This window comes from Miscanthus floridulus, chromosome 12, assembly GCF_019320115.1.
Source record: "Miscanthus floridulus cultivar M001 chromosome 12, ASM1932011v1, whole genome shotgun sequence".
Classification (NCBI taxonomy): domain Eukaryota; kingdom Viridiplantae; phylum Streptophyta; class Magnoliopsida; order Poales; family Poaceae; genus Miscanthus; species Miscanthus floridulus.
The window spans coordinates 47,794,861-47,810,498 of NC_089591.1; the positions used below are offsets into that span (position 1 = coordinate 47,794,861).

Consider the following 15,638-nt stretch of genomic DNA (forward strand, 5'->3'; position numbering starts at 1 on the left):
TTCTTTTTAGACCCTGGCACCACGTGCCTACGTCACCTACTGCCAGGCTCGGGGACTAAGTGGGCACACTTCACCTTGCGGTGAATGTGTTTGCTTTTCGACCACTACACCTCTGATGATCAAGGATGCTACGCTTCAAGATTCACTTACATTTTTTTCACAAATACAAGTGGGCACACTTCACAGGATGGAAATCTTTTTCTTTTTTCTTAAGAGCGCCATATATTCTTCGGACAACCTACTTCTCCGGCGACAATGGTGGTTAGGGATGTCAAGGACTCAAACCTTACTTGTCGGAAAAGGTAAAAATAGCGTGTCGCAGCATAATACATGGTGCTCGGGGACTAGCTGTGGAGGATATTAACCCCTATACCCTTACGGCTAGGCTTGAGCCGGCCCGGATCAGTGGGTCCGGTCCACCAAAAGACGACGCGCGGCCCGGCCAACCTGATCGGAGTCCCGCGCAAGGAGTCAAGGCAGATTTGGCAGGTCAAGCAAGATTCTGGTCGGTTAGAATAGGAATCCTTATCCGGCCACATATAGCAATTGTAACTGGCTAGGATTAATTTCCAGATCTGTAACCCTGCCCCCCGGACTATATAAGGCGGACAGGGGACCCCTCTAAAAAACATCTCTCATTGACATACAGTAATACAAATCAGACGCAGGACGTAGGTATTACGTCTTCTTGGCGGCCGAACCTGGATAAAACATCGTGTCTGTCTTGCGTCACTATCTTGTTTGAGGCTTGCGCATCTTTCTGCCGACAATCTACTACCTTGGGCATACCCCTAGGTAGACTGCCGACCATATTTCAGTCGACATATAGTGTTATGTGTGTGATTGATTTCTCGTATAAGTTGCTAGAAAGGGTGTAGTATGAATGGTGCATAGCTGGATACGCATGATTTAGTTGAATAGTAAGATGTAGACTGATCTTGCTTTGAGGACAGTGCTAGCCTTCCATATGAGCCTGTGCGGTGGTCTGAATAAGGCAACAGACAAACCCAGTGTGTTTAGGATCGTATGGCTCGGTACAGTGCCATTACGTCACCAAACACGCTTCTCTCAAGTCTGAACTCTGATCAGCTGCAGCCTCGCAGCGTCGCTCGCCCGCGGTCGGGTATCCTGGGCCGCCGATTATAATCTAAGCAACCAAAAAGCCCATCGCGCTGGTCCGTGAGGGGGCCACGACGACTTAGTGGCCCGGCCCACAGAGGCCATTCGATCCCAGACCGGCAGCTGAACGCCTGAACCGCCCGTCCGCCTCCCGCGACGGCCACCACACGCCGGTGTCAGTGGTCACGCTCACGCACGCCGACTCCCAGCTCCAGGGCGCCGTTCTAACCGGCGCTGGCTGCCATGCTGCCGCTCGCACACCCCGCCGGCCACCGCCATCTCCACCTCCCTCCCGCAGCGCTGCAGCGCGCTCCGGCTCCGGGTCGAGCTTACCTTCCCAGTCGCCGCGGCGCCCGAACCCTCGCCGGAGCGCGCCCTCCCAGTCCCAGCGCGGGCGCGGCCGAAACTGAAACCACCTCGACGACTAGCGGCAGCGTGTTGTCGTTCCTGTGCCCGCTCCTCAAGCTCCTCGGGGTAACTAGTTAACGTCGGATTTGTCGGTTGCCCAACTTCGGGCTTGGTTAGGCTGGGAGATTGCTAAAACTGGCGTTGCTTTGTGTGAGTTTGTGTGCAGGGAGGAGATCCTTCGCAGCAACGGAACGACGTTGTTGAGGTAAATCTCATGGCTGAGCAATTACGAACCCTGAACTGATAATACTAACTTGGATTAGAATTCGGAGTTCTGAACCCAATTGGATGCTGAATCAGATGGCTAGATTAAGTACACTCTGCGTAATAAATTCACAAAAGGGAACCTGTGACCAGTCCCATTATTTGCTGCTTCAGACATCGTATTCATTAGTTTTCATTTCATTTTTACTCTGGGTCATTTTTTTGATAAGTACGCTGGGTCATCTACTAACAATGCAAGTCTTTCTGATCATGCTGGCTGTTCCTTTATAGCGTAATCTTTCTTTTTGGTTGCCCTCCATGTCTTGTGCATATGTGGCTACTTTTTGTTCCCCAGGTCACGACATCTTCAATTTCAAGTTTAGCTAGACTGCCATGGGGATCAAAAGTGGCTACTAGCAGCGGGGAGAACATAGATTTGGCAATAGGCACTCCAACTCTTCAATTGTATGAGTTTGGTAAAACGATAAATTCTGTTACCTATGGTTGGAGGCTGGTACTTCTGGTTTCTGCAATGTACTGATTGAATCCCTTGTTATTGTTCCAAAGAGGCATGTCCCTTCTGTAGGAGAGTTCGGGAGGCCATGACTGAGCTTGATCTTTCTGCAGAGGTGCTGAACCTTGTCTAACAATGCTCCTTCAGTTCTGCAATTGAAGCATGATACTGTGAATTACTAGTACTTAGGAAAACCATGCAACCATTTTAACTGCACCGGCTCTACTTGCATTATAGTTAGTGCTGGCTATTGATGTAACATTCTGATGCTGTCTTCTCAATGGCACCAATTTTTGTTCCTAATGTTTCAGGTTTATCCTTGTCCAAAAGGGTCACTAAGGCACAGAGATGTGGTCAAGAAAATTGGAGGGAAGGAGCAGTATGTCTTTGCCTACTAAATATTACTATTTACTAATAGATGTGGTAATGCTTCAAGTGAATATATCTAGGAAAGTTTCTGAATTCTGTGTTTGTTCATTAAACATTGTTGGCATTACTTCACAGAGTCATAAACATAAATCTTCTGATACACTGCTTACTGTCACTGAACTGTAGTATCTGTACGCAGGTTTCCACTGCTTGTTGACACTAGTACTGGTATCTCAATGTATGAAAGTGGTAAGTTCCGATTAGTTCTTTTGGTTTGAAGGGAATCCAAGCACACTTTGTTCATGCTGTTCTAGTTTGCTATCCGCTACAATTCCATGACTCGGAGTATCTGAAACTTTTTGGTCTGCGGTCAGAAAGACAGCTATAAGATAAGATTTAGATTTAGGGTCTGTTTGGATCCATTAGCACTAAAAATTAGCTGCTAAAATTAGTACTAGTGGATCCAAACAGACCTTGCTAATAATTCTGCTAATTATTAGCTAGAGGGCTGCTAACTATTAGTTCCATTAGCAGGTTTGAAGTTGCTAATTGAAAGGTCCTAATGGCTAGAGGGGGGTGAATAGCCTATTTAAAAATTTCTACAACAACACTTAACAAACCGGTTAGACAATTATGAAGCGAAGCGAGTGTTGCGCTAGCCTACTAAAAATTCAAGCCATCTACCACAATTCTAGTTTATGTAGTTTCTATCCACACAATAACTATGTCACTACATTAAGTTAGCGTGCTCTCAAAGGCTAACTAAAGAGTCACACTAACCAAACTAACAAGCTCTCACAACTAACTACACTAAAGAGTTTGACAACTAGTTTGCGGTAATGTAAAGAGAGAGAGCAAGATAGTTGTACCGCCGTGTCGAGGAGTGAACCAATCAATCACAAGGATGAATACCAATGAAAACCAATCACCTCGGAATCAAATGATGGACACAATGATTTTTTACCGAGGTTCACTTGCTTGCCGGCAAGCTACTTCTCGTTGTGGCGATTCACTCACTTGGAGGTTCACGCGCTAATTGGCATCACACGTCAAACCCTTAATAGGGTGCCGCACAACCAACACAAGATGAGGATCACACAAGCCACGAGCAATCCACTAGAGTACCTTTTGGCTCTCCGCCGGGGAATGATCAAGAATCCCTCACAATCACCACGATCGGAGCCGGAGACAATCACCACCCTCTGCTCGACGATCCTCGCTGCTCCAAGCCGTCTAGGTGGCGGCAACCACCAAGAGTAACAAGCGAATCCCGCAGCGAAACACGAACACCAAGTGCCTCTAGATGCAAACACTGAAGCAATGCACTTGGATTCTCTCCCAATCTCACAAATATGATGCATCAATGATGGAGATGAGTGGGAAGACTTTGGCTAAGCTCACAAGGTTGCTATGTCAATGCAAATGGCCAAGGGGGTGAGCTTGAGCCGGCCATGGGGCTTAAATAGAAGCCCCCACGAAATAGAGCCGTTGTACCCCTTCACTGGGCACAACACGGGGTGATCGGACGCTCCGGTCATATTGACTGGACGCTGGACCTCAGCGTCCGGTCACGCGATGCGTGCCACATGTCCCCTCTCTTCAAATGTTGATCGCCCGATCTCAATGGTCAAGTGACGACCGGACGCAGCAGCTTAAACTGACCGGATGCTGAACCCCAGCGTCCGATCGTTTCCATTAAGCATCCAGAGACGACTTTTCACGACCGGACGCGTCCGGTCATGCTTGACCGGACACACCCAGCGTCCGGTCACACGGTGACTCCCCTGTGCGCTGCCACGTCAGCGGGACCGGACGCACCCTGTCAGCGTCCGGTCACCAAGTGACCCAGCGTCCGGTCAGAGACCGACGCCAGCGTCTTTGTAGCTTCTACTTGACCGGACGCGCCGATCCAACCGAGGCCAGCGTCCGGTCACTTCCAGTGACCTCCGTCTTTTCTGTATAGGGCGGACACTCCGCCGGTGAAGTTCCTAACCCTTGCTCAAATGTGCCAACCACCAAGTGTATCACCTTGTGCACATGTGTTAGCATATTTTCACAAATATTTTCAAGGGTGTTAGCACTCCACTAGATCCTAAATGCATATGCAATGAGTTAGAGCATCTAGTAGCACTTTGATAACCGCATTCCGATACGAGTTTCTCCCCTCTTAATAGTACGGCTATTGAACCTAAATGTGATCACATTCTCTAAGTGTCTTAACCACCAAAACAAAATAGTTCCTACTATTTATACCTTTGTCTTGAGCCTTTTGTTTTTCTCTTTCTTCTTTTCAAGTCCAAGCACTTGATCATCACCATGACATCACCGTCATCATGTCATGATCTTCATTTGCTTCACTACTTGAAATGTGCTACCTATCTCATGATCACTCGATAAATTAGGTTAGCACTTAAGGTTTCATCAATTCACCAAAACCAAACTAGAGCTTTCATTAATATGTGCTAATAGTTCATATATATCTTCCACTCACTATCCAACCACCTATTAGCAGGTGGATCCAAACAACCTCCTGCTAAAAATTAGCTAGCTAAAAACTAGTAGCTATTAGCTAGCTATTTTTTAGTGCTAATGGATCCAAACAGGCCTTTAGTTCTTTTCTAGTCCTAAAAAAAGATTTTGTTCTTGTCTGTAACTCTGTATAGTGCAGTGCAAGTTCACTACTCTAATGGCCTAATAAATTTGGATGCTAATATGCTCTTGGATGTGCAGGAGATATTGTGAAGTACCTGTTCAGGAATTATGGACAAGGAAAGAGCCCTTCTCCTGGACTTCTTGAGAGGTATCCAGCTTTGCTTGTTTTGAGAAGCTTATGTTACCTACCTTATGTAACTGTGGTGATATGCTTCGTACTTGATGATGTTGAAATTATTTTCCAAGGAAGTATGATACAGGCCTTACGGGGATGAGTAAAATGAAAATACTTTCTGTAACGGGTCTGGACAAATTTCTTTTCAATGTGTGTGATTCTCAAGCCTTCCCTCTCCATCTCTGCAGTACAATTTTCACAGGATGGGTGCCCACTCTTCTTAGAGCTGGAAGAGGAATGACACTGTGGAACAAAGCTGGTGCTGTACCTGCAGAGAAGTTGGAGCTCTTCTCATATGAGAATAATTCTGTGAGAAATCGCTGCTCTCATTGTTGTCATGTTACAAGGTAGTTGTATTTTCTGTCTCTGATGGTGGTGCCCTCTCCCTTGGAACGTTATGGATTCAGTATGCCAGGATAGTTCGAGAGGCTCTCTGTGAATTAGAGCTTCCTTATGTTCTCCAGAACGTTGGAGAGGGATCATCAAAGACGGATTTGCTTCTAAGGAAGTCGGGCTCTAAGCAGGTAATTATGCTAGGCATATGGCGCAGCATGAGAAGTAGCAACTGACCATTTTCATGATAGGATCTGAATGGCTGATACTCAGAAATGTTGTCTGTCTACCTCTATTATTATAGATATGCTTTCTTAGGTATATCAGCGTGGCTATTATTTGGTTATACCAGCAAATTGTCTTTGGTATCAGATTTTCTCTAGTTACCGGTGCATTATCTAACTTAGCAAGGCAATTTTCTCTTCCTTTTATTTTCTTTACGGGGAACATTATCTACCTGTATCAGATTTTTTCTAGTTACCGGTGCATATGTACCTGTTTAACTGCATCTATTCTTGATAACTTTACCTCTCCAACAGAAAAAGGGTGAGGCAAGGGTAACTTCTAACTCACGAATAACCATGGTGTTGCAGGTGCCATATCTGATTGACCCTAACACTGGATTCCAGTCGAGCGACCATAAGAAGATACTAGCTTACTTATTCCAGCAGTACTCAATTAGTAGCTAGTAGCTAGTAGAAAGCAGACGTCCACAACTTAACTGTATGTTTGATATGATCTTACATATGTGCTGGTACAATGTATCAGACGTGGTTTGTACATATACTTTGGCTGCTGCATTTGTGTTCCTCACATGACACTACATTTCTTTCCCAGCTAAAGCCCCAAAGCAACGTTGTTCGTACTAGTACTTTGGGGAGCAGAAAGCTACACTTCGCTTGCGGGCCCATAGTCTCTGGCAGGCCAGGGGCGTGTGCACGTGCCGCGAGCGGCCGGTGCGGCGCGCCCGTGAATCCCTGTCATCTCATAAAAAAACTTGAGAGAGAAGGGAGCAGTCCGATGTCACGACGCTGCGGAGTTCGATAAAAACAAATGCATCACCGGATCGGTTGCTAGTTTATACACCTGCGGTTTCTCGAGGTGCGTGAGAGAGGCGACTTCTGCATCTTCTCCCACGAGTCCTCACCTTCCCCTCGCAGAAGCATCTCCATTCTTCACTCCTCTAGTCCTCTTCTCTCCTCCGCATTGTTCTTGGAATCCAAGGTTGGAAGAGCAATGAGCAACGAATTGTAAGTTTGTCCCCCTTTCTTCTTTCCTCTCTTATTTTCGCTTTCTTCAGTGTACCAAAATTTTGGTCCTGTTTGCTTGTCCTTCGACAGCGATTACCTGTTCAAGCTTCTCTTGATCGGCGATTCCTCGGTGGGCAAGTCCTGCTTCCTCCTCCGTTTCGCTGTGAGTCAGGCAGTGCCGACTGATGCCCCACCATTTGCTGCAGACTAGTACTCCGTAGATCATACGGTTCTGTGGTCATTCACCCCTTATTCTCTTCCCTTTGTGTTCATCTAGGACGACTCCTATGTGGACAGCTACATCAGCACGATTGGTGTTGACTTTGTGAGTTGGTTCCTCTTGGAATGTTGCATGCATTCTTGGTGTTTTTTCTCCCACCTGAACTTCAGCGCATTTGGGGTGTTCTTTGATCTACTGACGATCCCATTTTTCTGGTTCTGCTTGTGCAGAAAATCCGCACGATCGAGATGGAGGGCAAGACCATAAAGCTGCAGATTGTAAGCGGATTCCTCAACGCTTTTATAAGTACCACCTGTGACAATGTTTGGGAGCAATGGAACACGTTAGAGCATCTCCAAGATTTCCCAAAATATTCCTCCTAAAAACTCCCATGTTTTCCAACTCCTGGAGATGCTCTTACTTGTTGTCAATGTTTGGTACACGGAAGTCACATAGAAAAAGCTGGATGCAATCCAGTCTACAGTTCGTTTTCCCGGAGCCAATTCAATTTGGTTGAGAACACACAATGCCATGGTGGTAAGGGACATAACGGCCCATGATGTAAAAAAATGCCTAAAATCATTTAGGTCGATACAATTTCTTGTTCTTGAGCAAATTAATGATGATAAAAGGGTTGAGATTTAACTCTCTGAGTCTCTATTGAACAACATGTATCGGCTAATTCCTGGCATGAAAGAAAAGCTTAAGACTGAAAATGTCACTGCTGATTCGTCTTGGCTTCTGATCTTTTTATTTGGGATTTTTTTTATTCAAAGCAGCAACTGTAATATGCAATTTGGTCAGATGTTAGTTGCACCTGATGACTGATGCTGCATGTTTCAACAGTGGGACACAGCAGGGCAGGAGCGGTTCAGGACCATTACAAGCAGCTACTACCGAGGAGCTCACGGGATAATTGTAAACAAATTACTCAACCTTCAAATAAATTTCCTAAAGTTTTAGACCTGCATTTCAATGAACACATCTTTGTTGCCCAAATGTCCCCAGATCGTTTATGACATCACAGACATGGAGAGCTTCAACAATGTGAAGCAGTGGCTTAGTGAGATTGACCGATATGCAAATGACAGCGTATGCAAGCTTCTTGTTGGCAACAAATGTGATCTGGCTGAGAGCAGGACTGTCAAGACTTCAGTAGCACAGGTCAAAACTTCCAAGTAGCCTATAAACTCATTAATACTGTAGTAGTTTAGCAAACAATGGTTGACCTTTGTAAACTTTCTTGAGCTAAATTGGCAACAGAAATAAGTGCAGGCTTATGCTGAAGAGATAGGCATCCCAGTTCCTCGAAACGAGTGCTAAAGACTCGATCAATGTCGAGGAGGCGTTCTTGGCAATGTCTGCTGCAATTAAGAAAAGGTATGTCAAAGCGGTTTTCTGGTTTCACTCAAAGGGATTATCCTGAGCTGGAAAATTCCTTGTCTCATCTGCAGTAAAGCAGGGAGTCAGGAGGCCCTGGAGAGGAAGCCCTCCAATGTAATTCAGATGAAAGGGCAGCCAATTCAACAAGAGCAGCAGAAGAGTAGATGCTGTTCAGCATGAGGCACAACAATGTCTGTCTTTCAAGAATCAGTAAAATGATATCTGCTACATATGTTTCTCTGCCTTCGTTTGTTTTGAAACACATATATAGTTGCAAAAATGTGGTGGTCAGAAACTCGAAATGAATCTGAGCCAGAACTCAGACTGCCAAATTTCATCATTATATTCACAAAGCTCTACCATATTGAACAGAGAGATAATTCAATCTTAAAAAGTAGTTTATTTACACATGCAGAGCTTGCATAGACACAAATACTAATTTTTTCCAAGATGGAGTGGCAGTCAGGATCTGATTATGATGTCCTCGCATGGTAGCCTAGTTGAACTGGAAACATAGCTTATGAGTTACTATATCGTTGTGTTTAGTTTTGTCCCAAGTCAAACTTTTCGAATTTTGACCAAGTTTGTACAAAAATGCACCAACAGCTACAACATCAAATTAGTTAATTAAATCCACCATTAAATATGTCTCAATAGTGCATTTATTTCATATTGTAGATTTTAGTATATTTTTCTACAAACTTGGTCAAGAAGTTTGACTTGGAACAAAATTGAAACACCATACAGTTTTGGAACTGAGGGTAAATCCATAGGATGGCAGCTTTGCCTACAAATAGTAGTTTCTCTCCATGGTTAGCGGGAACGGTGCTTGCGGTGTCATCGCCGTGTTGCTGAAATTTATAATCCCATTCTGCTCAATTATCTGCATCCACAAGATTAAGTCAGCGATGTGCTGTACCCGACCGTATGTCTGTTATGGTTGGCCAGAGGACCAGCGCATCTATCCTTCACACCAAGAAATAAAGATTATAAGAGAGATTATATCAATTATGATAGTTTAGGGTTGTTATCTTCTAGATATGGTTTGCTAGAATTTGGTTGGATATTACCTAGGGGTCAAGTAATCATGTCTTTATAAAGGAAGGCAGTATCTCAATCAAGAATCAAGCAACTAGGAAGAATTAATCCCAAGTCTCCTAAAAGTCTAGTTTGCATCCAAGCCACTTCGGTCCGGCTATCTTCTTGGCAGTGTTCATCCCTAATGACCTATGGCTCATAACAATGTCTGGCACTCTGGCCTTTGTACAGATAAAGGGGCAGCCAGGTAGGCCTATTGTCAATTCCTAGATCGGTAGATCCTAATGTGATCTTTCAGAGAGAGTGTGCTTTAATCTTTATATATATTAAAAGAAAGGACATCCAGATTTGCAGTACCCTTTCCTGAAGCACGCCATTGACGGTCTGCAGCATGGCTTCCTGCAAAACAGAAACGCAAAGAACCATTGGCGACGGAAATTGCTAAACTTGAGTTTGTTGCAGGAACAGAGCGACAAATACTGAACCAACCTTGTTCCTGAGCATCTCAATCTCCCTAGAGATGATCTGCATCTGTTCAACATATGAGAGCAGTACATCAAAATACTATTTTTCTTTTTGGAAAAGATTTCATCTGTGTGTATCAAGAAGCCTATGAACCTTACCTTCTGGGAGCGAATGTTATTTACCCACATTTCAAGATTATTTTCAAGGGTTTGGAGCTTGTCAAGATTCATGTGGTTTATATCATTCTCTCCATTCTCTCCATGCATGTACCTGCATGGATGTGCTTAGATCTTTCATGAGTCCTGCAATCAATACTATAATTGTTTACCAAACACGGAATAGTCTGGCACTTTTTTGTGATTTGCGGATTCTTGGTAGTTCAACATGACCCATCAGCTCATACTGGTAAGTTGTTGGAACATAAATATTACTATGAAGCTGCATCCTCTCCAAAGTTTATGCAGCTGTATAGCGGTGTGGGTTTTGTATGAGTTTAGAAAATAAAAGAAATAGGAAGGTAATGGACGGAACATCTTTAGCTACTCACAAATTCTTCTGAATTTACAGTAGCTCTCCTGGCTACATTTATGAAGAGATGTCATGCAACTTGTGTTACTCTTATCCAACCTTCTTTGTGCTGTTATTAACACTTTCAGTTCTTTTCCTAATGCTGCATGCCATACACACTAAAGGGCGTACCCAGTGCTGCCATACACACTATTGTTTGCAAAAGCATGCAGCATGCAAGATAATAAATTTTTCTCTAGTCTAGAAAATAAGTCACTATGCAGAGTTGGTTATGTTTTTTTACAGTATAAATGAAACACAGTTACTTTACCTGAACCCCTTTTGAAGCAAATCAATTTCATGTGTTAACGCTAACACCTCTTGTTTTATTATCTGCAAAAACAAGAGAATATCAGCGTACAGAATGATTGTTACTGCTTGTGAAGTCCTGTTAGCATCACGGATAAACAAATGCCAAGGGCAGGTGCACTAAGCAAAAGTTTGCTCCTAATCTTTTTTCTGTTAAATGTTCTAAACTGCGGAGCCACATCACTTGATGCATACTGTCAGTTCCTGACCTGAGTTTTGTTGTGGTTGCTACTTTCACCGTGCATTTCTGAATAGGTTCTCCTGTACCTCTCGATCAAACCTTGCATGTTCCTAACATCAATTTTTTTTTAAAGAAATGAACAATGATCACTGTGCATAGTAATGTTTGCATCAATAAACATGAAAGAAATACAGACCCATTGGTGGCTAAGTCATAAATCTTGCCATGAGGGGAGATCACGATGACACCGATATTAGCATCACATAGAACAGATAACTCCTTAGCTTTCTTCAGCAGGCCCATTCGCCGCTTGCAGAAGGTGACCTGCCGGTGCACCGGGTTTTCTATCCTCCTCATCTGAACCTTACCACGAGCCATTCGATCTTCAAGCCTTTTTCTTTTTCTACTAGTTTTGTGCACACAACCTCCCACTAGTTTTGGCTAGCTTCAGAGACTGCTGTGACCAATTTTATCTCTTGCACTTGAGGCAAATGGCGACTTGGACCACCAAGGAAGTGAGCATTTTATTGTCGCTCCTGACTCGTAAGGACAAGGAATAACTGGTAGGCCAGTCCTTCCACTCTGTAAAGGCCTACATACAGGATCTGAAGTGTCACCCTTGTATAGATCATTTTTCTTGAGCATGAAGGGGAGATGTGTATCTTTTATCTGAAACCCTTACAACACACCCACACCACACATATCACCAAACTTTAAAATTACTTTAGTGCCTGTACTAGAGAGGCCTGTGCTAAAGAGAGAAAACTACCACGACCAGCAACTCTATTAACCTTCTTCTCTTGGCTGGGCAGTCAGGTATGAGACACATAGGGCCCCTGCCACACTCCACAGTCTCATATCTTCTGTAGCTAAGGATAAAAGGCTCATAAGATTGGTCACCCTTGTATAGAGATCATACCCAGTAAATACTTATGGCCCTCTGTTTCTTGCAGTCTTCATTAGTTTTCTCTAGATCAAGTCCTTATTACTACGAAACACCCTTGGACCTTGTTGCATAAAAAAATGTTTTTTCCAGAAAGGGGCAAAAGAAATACACTAGACATTTTTCATTGAGTACCTGAACTAAAAAATATTGTTTTGATAACAGCAACAAAGTCTGACACTGACATATGAAACCTTCGCCCTGTTTGTTTGGGCTTATTTGGCTTATGAGCCGTACTTTTTCAGCCAACGAACGGTATTTTTCTCTCACACCAAATCAGTCAATAGTACTTTCAGCCATGGCTTATAAGCCAAATAAGCCCAGACGAACAGGGCGCCTGCTTGGGAAGCCGCCAAAACCACTGGGAAACCATTCTGTCATTTCAGGTACCAAGTTGTCTTGTTTCATGTTGATTCCCAACTGCCTCGGGAGTCACAGTTTCTGTAGCTATAGTAGCTTGCTAGCAAAAGTGTATAGGTAAATACTAATTGGTTCAGTGCGCATAAAGTTATTTTCTAAATGAATAAATAAATTCATGTCACCTGTACTGCCCCAAACTAAACAATCAAGTTGTCGATGATCATACTGAATATTTAGTGAGGAATATATCCCATGTAAAGACATTTTCACTTTACATTGTTAAGAATTTGTTCTATTTTGAAAGGTCAGACTAATAAAAATTGAAAATCTGCACCTACCTTTCTTCTAAGCTCATATTCTTGATGCCTGCCATCTGATTCAAATTACAAAAAACAATATTGGTCAGATGTGTGCTCTAAACTTATTTCTAAATAGCACAAAGTAGAAAAGGTGCACACTTCTTAGCTGTTGAGGTGCCACTACATACACCACATTTGTAATAAAAAAAAAACTGTTTGTAAACTTGGCTTCTGGACCTCTGATTTCTATGTAAACTCCAACACAAACCAAAAGAGTATCAAACGGAGCTGTCAGAGGCACAATCTGTTCTTTTGGCATCACCGACTTGAACAACCAAATCACCTGCAGCAGGTTTCAATTTGCTGCTTGGCACTACAATTTTGTTTAATTGAGGAGAATGCATTAGTTCACTCAAGAGCCAGAACCTTATCATTTGCACATTCCCAAATAGGTAAGTACTAAAAGAATAAAGCAATAACATGCTTTAGGAATTAGGACCACTCCTTTTCTTGCTAATAAGAAGCTTTCAGCAGGCGTACATATAATAAAGAGTGAAATACACTGGCGGTTCTTTAACTTGTCGGCCTGTGCCAGTCCGGTCCACGAACTTGCAAACGTGGAAAATGGGTTCCTAAACTTGTCAAGTTGTTCACAGCAGGTTCATTTTCCATCCGGCGCGGCCTCCAGGCGACGTGGCAGCGCTAGCGTGGCGGACGAAGCACGGCGACCAGCTGCTACACCTGTCCCTGCTCCTCGCCGTGCGGGGGCTCCCCGTCCACTTCGCGGCGCCGGAGCCGCACCTCCAGGAGGCCCGCGCGCGCCTGCACGGGGGGACGACACCCTCCCCGCGGCAGTGTGCTTCCGCGCGCTGGACGTGCCCACGCACGAGTCCCCCACCCCGGACCCGCACTCCCTTTTCCCGGGGCACATGCCGCCGCTCTTTGAGGCCTACTGCTCCGGCGCGCGGGCCCCGCTGGCAGCGCTCCTGGCGGAGCTCGCCGCGACCCACCGCCACGTCGTTGTCCTCCACGACCGCATGGCAGCGTTCGCGGTGGCCGAGGCCACACGCTTGCCCAGCGCCGAGGCCCTCGGCGTGCACTGCCTCGCCGCCTCCTACAACGTCGGGTGGGCGGACCGGGAGCACGCCCTGCTGTGCCGCCACAGCCTCGTGTTCCACCCGCCTGACGCCTACGCCAACCCGGAGTTCGTCGTGCTCGCCAGGCGGATGGGGCAGGAGTGCCGGCGCGCGCCCGGCGCCGACATGGTCGTCAACAACTGCCGCGCGCTCGAGGGCGACTTCCTCGATGAGCTCCAGGGGATCCTGTCTTATGACGGCCGCAGGCTGTTCGCCGTCGGGCCTCTCAGCCCGGTGCTCCCCGGTGCCGGCGCGAGCAGTGGGACTGGTAGCGGGAGCTCGCAGCGGCACGAGTGCCTAGACTGGCTCGACGCGCAGCCGCCGTCGTCGGTGCTGTACGTCTTGTTCGACACGACATCATCGCTGCGCCTAGAGCAGGTGCGCGAGCTGGCCACTGCACTGCGGGAGAGCGGGGCACGCTTCATGTGGGTGCTGCGCGACGCCGACCGCGCGGACCTGCGCGGTGGCGGGGAAGGGGATGCCACGGTCGAGACCCTTCGTGCCGCTGCGGCGTCCGAGCTCAGCCCTGGCGACGCCCGCGCTGGCGTGGTGGTCACCAGGTGGGCACCGCAGCTGGAGATCCCGGTGCACGACGCGACGGCGGCGTCCATGAGCCACTGCGACTGGAACTCCACCGTGAAGAGCCTCGGCCACAAGAAGCCATCCTGGCGTGGCCCATGCACAGCGACCAGCCCTGGGACGCCGAGCTCATCTACAAGTACCTCCGCGGCGGCGTGCTCGTGCGCCCCTGGGAGCGGCGCCATGACGTGACCCCCGCGGCCGCGATCCGCGATGCCATCGATAGGGTTATGTCCTCGGAGGAAGGCGCCGAGATTTGGCGGCGGGCGGCCGTGCTCGGGGAGGCCGTCCGTGGCGCCGTGGCCGAGGGTGACCTGGACGAGCTCGTCGCGTATGTGACGAGGTGATCCATGGTCCGTGCGGCGACTGTGCCGCGATGTGGCGTCCGTGCGGCGACTTCGTCCGCCACGCTGGCGCTGCCACGTCGTCTGGAGGCCATGCCGGATGGGAAATGGGTCTGCGGTGAACAACTTGACAAGTTCAGGGGCCCATTTTCCGCGTTTGCAAGTTCGTGGACCGGACTGGCACAGACCGACAAGTTAAAGGGCCGCCAGTGTATTTCACTCTATAATAAATTTGTGCACGCACACCAGAAACAAAATCTTAATTGACCAAACTATCAAACTAAAGAAAAACTATATGGTTCCATGTGAACCATGATTGCAGTTTACTAGGACCACTCCTTTGATAAGCCCTTTAATATTGCTTTAGATATTATATTCTGAACCAATTATGTTCAAGTATATATTGGAAGTCGTCCCAGCAGCGAGTCACAGCAATGAAATCATATAAATCATTCAGCAAATCCTGAGAATTCCTATGAACCTTAGAGTCAACAACTTTAGTTGCGAACCGAGCGTAGCTCGGCTAGTTGGATTTCTTGTGATGGAACTTGTCCTATAGGATTCAATTTTTGACTTGACGCTGGTTGTGGGGGTATAGCCCCCCGGTATCCACAAGACAAGACATGGGCCGCACCATCGGAGGTGGCCCAACCCACAAGATCAAGACGTGCACGGCGCTGCTCGGCGTGCACCGTAAGATATTGTATAGTACCAAATATGCTACTTTTCTTGTAACCCTGCCCCTCCAGAGTATATAAGGAGAGGCAGGGGTCCCCTAGCGGACAAGATA

At 46.3% G+C, this 15,638-nt stretch overlaps 2 protein-coding genes and 2 pseudogenes across 3 annotated transcripts; 3 read left to right on the forward strand and 1 right to left on the reverse strand.

Annotated features, from left to right (window-relative positions):
- Positions 1 to 1,224: 1,224 nt before the first annotated feature.
- On the forward strand, positions 1,225 to 6,749 carry LOC136497550 (uncharacterized). Of its 2 annotated transcripts, XM_066493387.1 has the most exons (11): positions 1,225 to 1,593; positions 1,694 to 1,732; positions 2,087 to 2,207; positions 2,299 to 2,360; positions 2,557 to 2,624; positions 2,814 to 2,863; positions 5,345 to 5,414; positions 5,630 to 5,750; positions 5,849 to 5,965; positions 6,368 to 6,497; positions 6,612 to 6,749. In XM_066493387.1, the coding sequence occupies exons 1-10, from the start codon at positions 1,363 to 1,365 to the stop codon at positions 6,461 to 6,463; spliced, it is 975 nt and encodes a 324-aa protein (XP_066349484.1). In that variant the 5' UTR covers positions 1,225 to 1,362; the 3' UTR covers positions 6,464 to 6,497; positions 6,612 to 6,749. The 2 variants fall into 2 exon arrangements, with proteins under 2 accessions (XP_066349484.1, XP_066349483.1); XM_066493386.1 differs by lacking the exon at positions 6,612 to 6,749 and having other exon boundaries at positions 6,368 to 6,574.
- A 144-nt stretch (positions 6,750 to 6,893) lies between these two features.
- Positions 6,894 to 9,377, forward strand: LOC136497551 (GTP-binding protein YPTM1-like; annotated as a pseudogene).
- Positions 9,378 to 9,388: 11 nt separating this feature from the next.
- On the reverse strand, positions 9,389 to 11,565 carry LOC136497552 (MADS-box transcription factor 26-like). The gene is made up of 7 exons (XM_066493388.1): positions 11,384 to 11,565; positions 11,216 to 11,297; positions 10,969 to 11,030; positions 10,289 to 10,400; positions 10,155 to 10,196; positions 10,023 to 10,064; positions 9,389 to 9,510 (listed from the first exon to the last, which is right to left on the reverse strand). The coding sequence occupies exons 1-7, from the start codon at positions 11,563 to 11,565 to the stop codon at positions 9,415 to 9,417; spliced, it is 618 nt and encodes a 205-aa protein (XP_066349485.1). The 3' UTR covers positions 9,389 to 9,414.
- An 863-nt stretch (positions 11,566 to 12,428) lies between these two features.
- On the forward strand, positions 12,429 to 14,851 carry LOC136495816 (putative cis-zeatin O-glucosyltransferase; annotated as a pseudogene).
- Positions 14,852 to 15,638: the final 787 nt, after the last annotated feature.

Excerpts from the sequence above, each read along its gene's own strand:
- LOC136497550 (XM_066493387.1), top strand. The coding sequence starts at position 1,363 with ATGCTGCCGCTCGCACACCCCGCCGGCCACCGCCATCTCCACCTCCCT. Across the intron at positions 1,594-1,693 it reads CGCTCCTCAAGCTCCTCGGG|GGAGGAGATCCTTCGCAGCA; the intron begins GTAACTAGTTAA and ends GTTTGTGTGCAG. Across the intron at positions 2,208-2,298 it reads TCTTCAATTGTATGAGTTTG|AGGCATGTCCCTTCTGTAGG; the intron begins GTAAAACGATAA and ends ATTGTTCCAAAG.
- LOC136497552 (XM_066493388.1), bottom strand. The coding sequence starts at position 11,565 with ATGGCTCGTGGTAAGGTTCAGATGAGGAGGATAGAAAACCCGGTGCAC. Across the intron at positions 11,031-11,215 it reads GCAACCACAACAAAACTCAG|ATAATAAAACAAGAGGTGTT; the intron begins GTCAGGAACTGA and ends TTGTTTTTGCAG. Across the intron at positions 10,197-10,288 it reads ATAACATTCGCTCCCAGAAG|ATGCAGATCATCTCTAGGGA; the intron begins GTAAGGTTCATA and ends TATGTTGAACAG.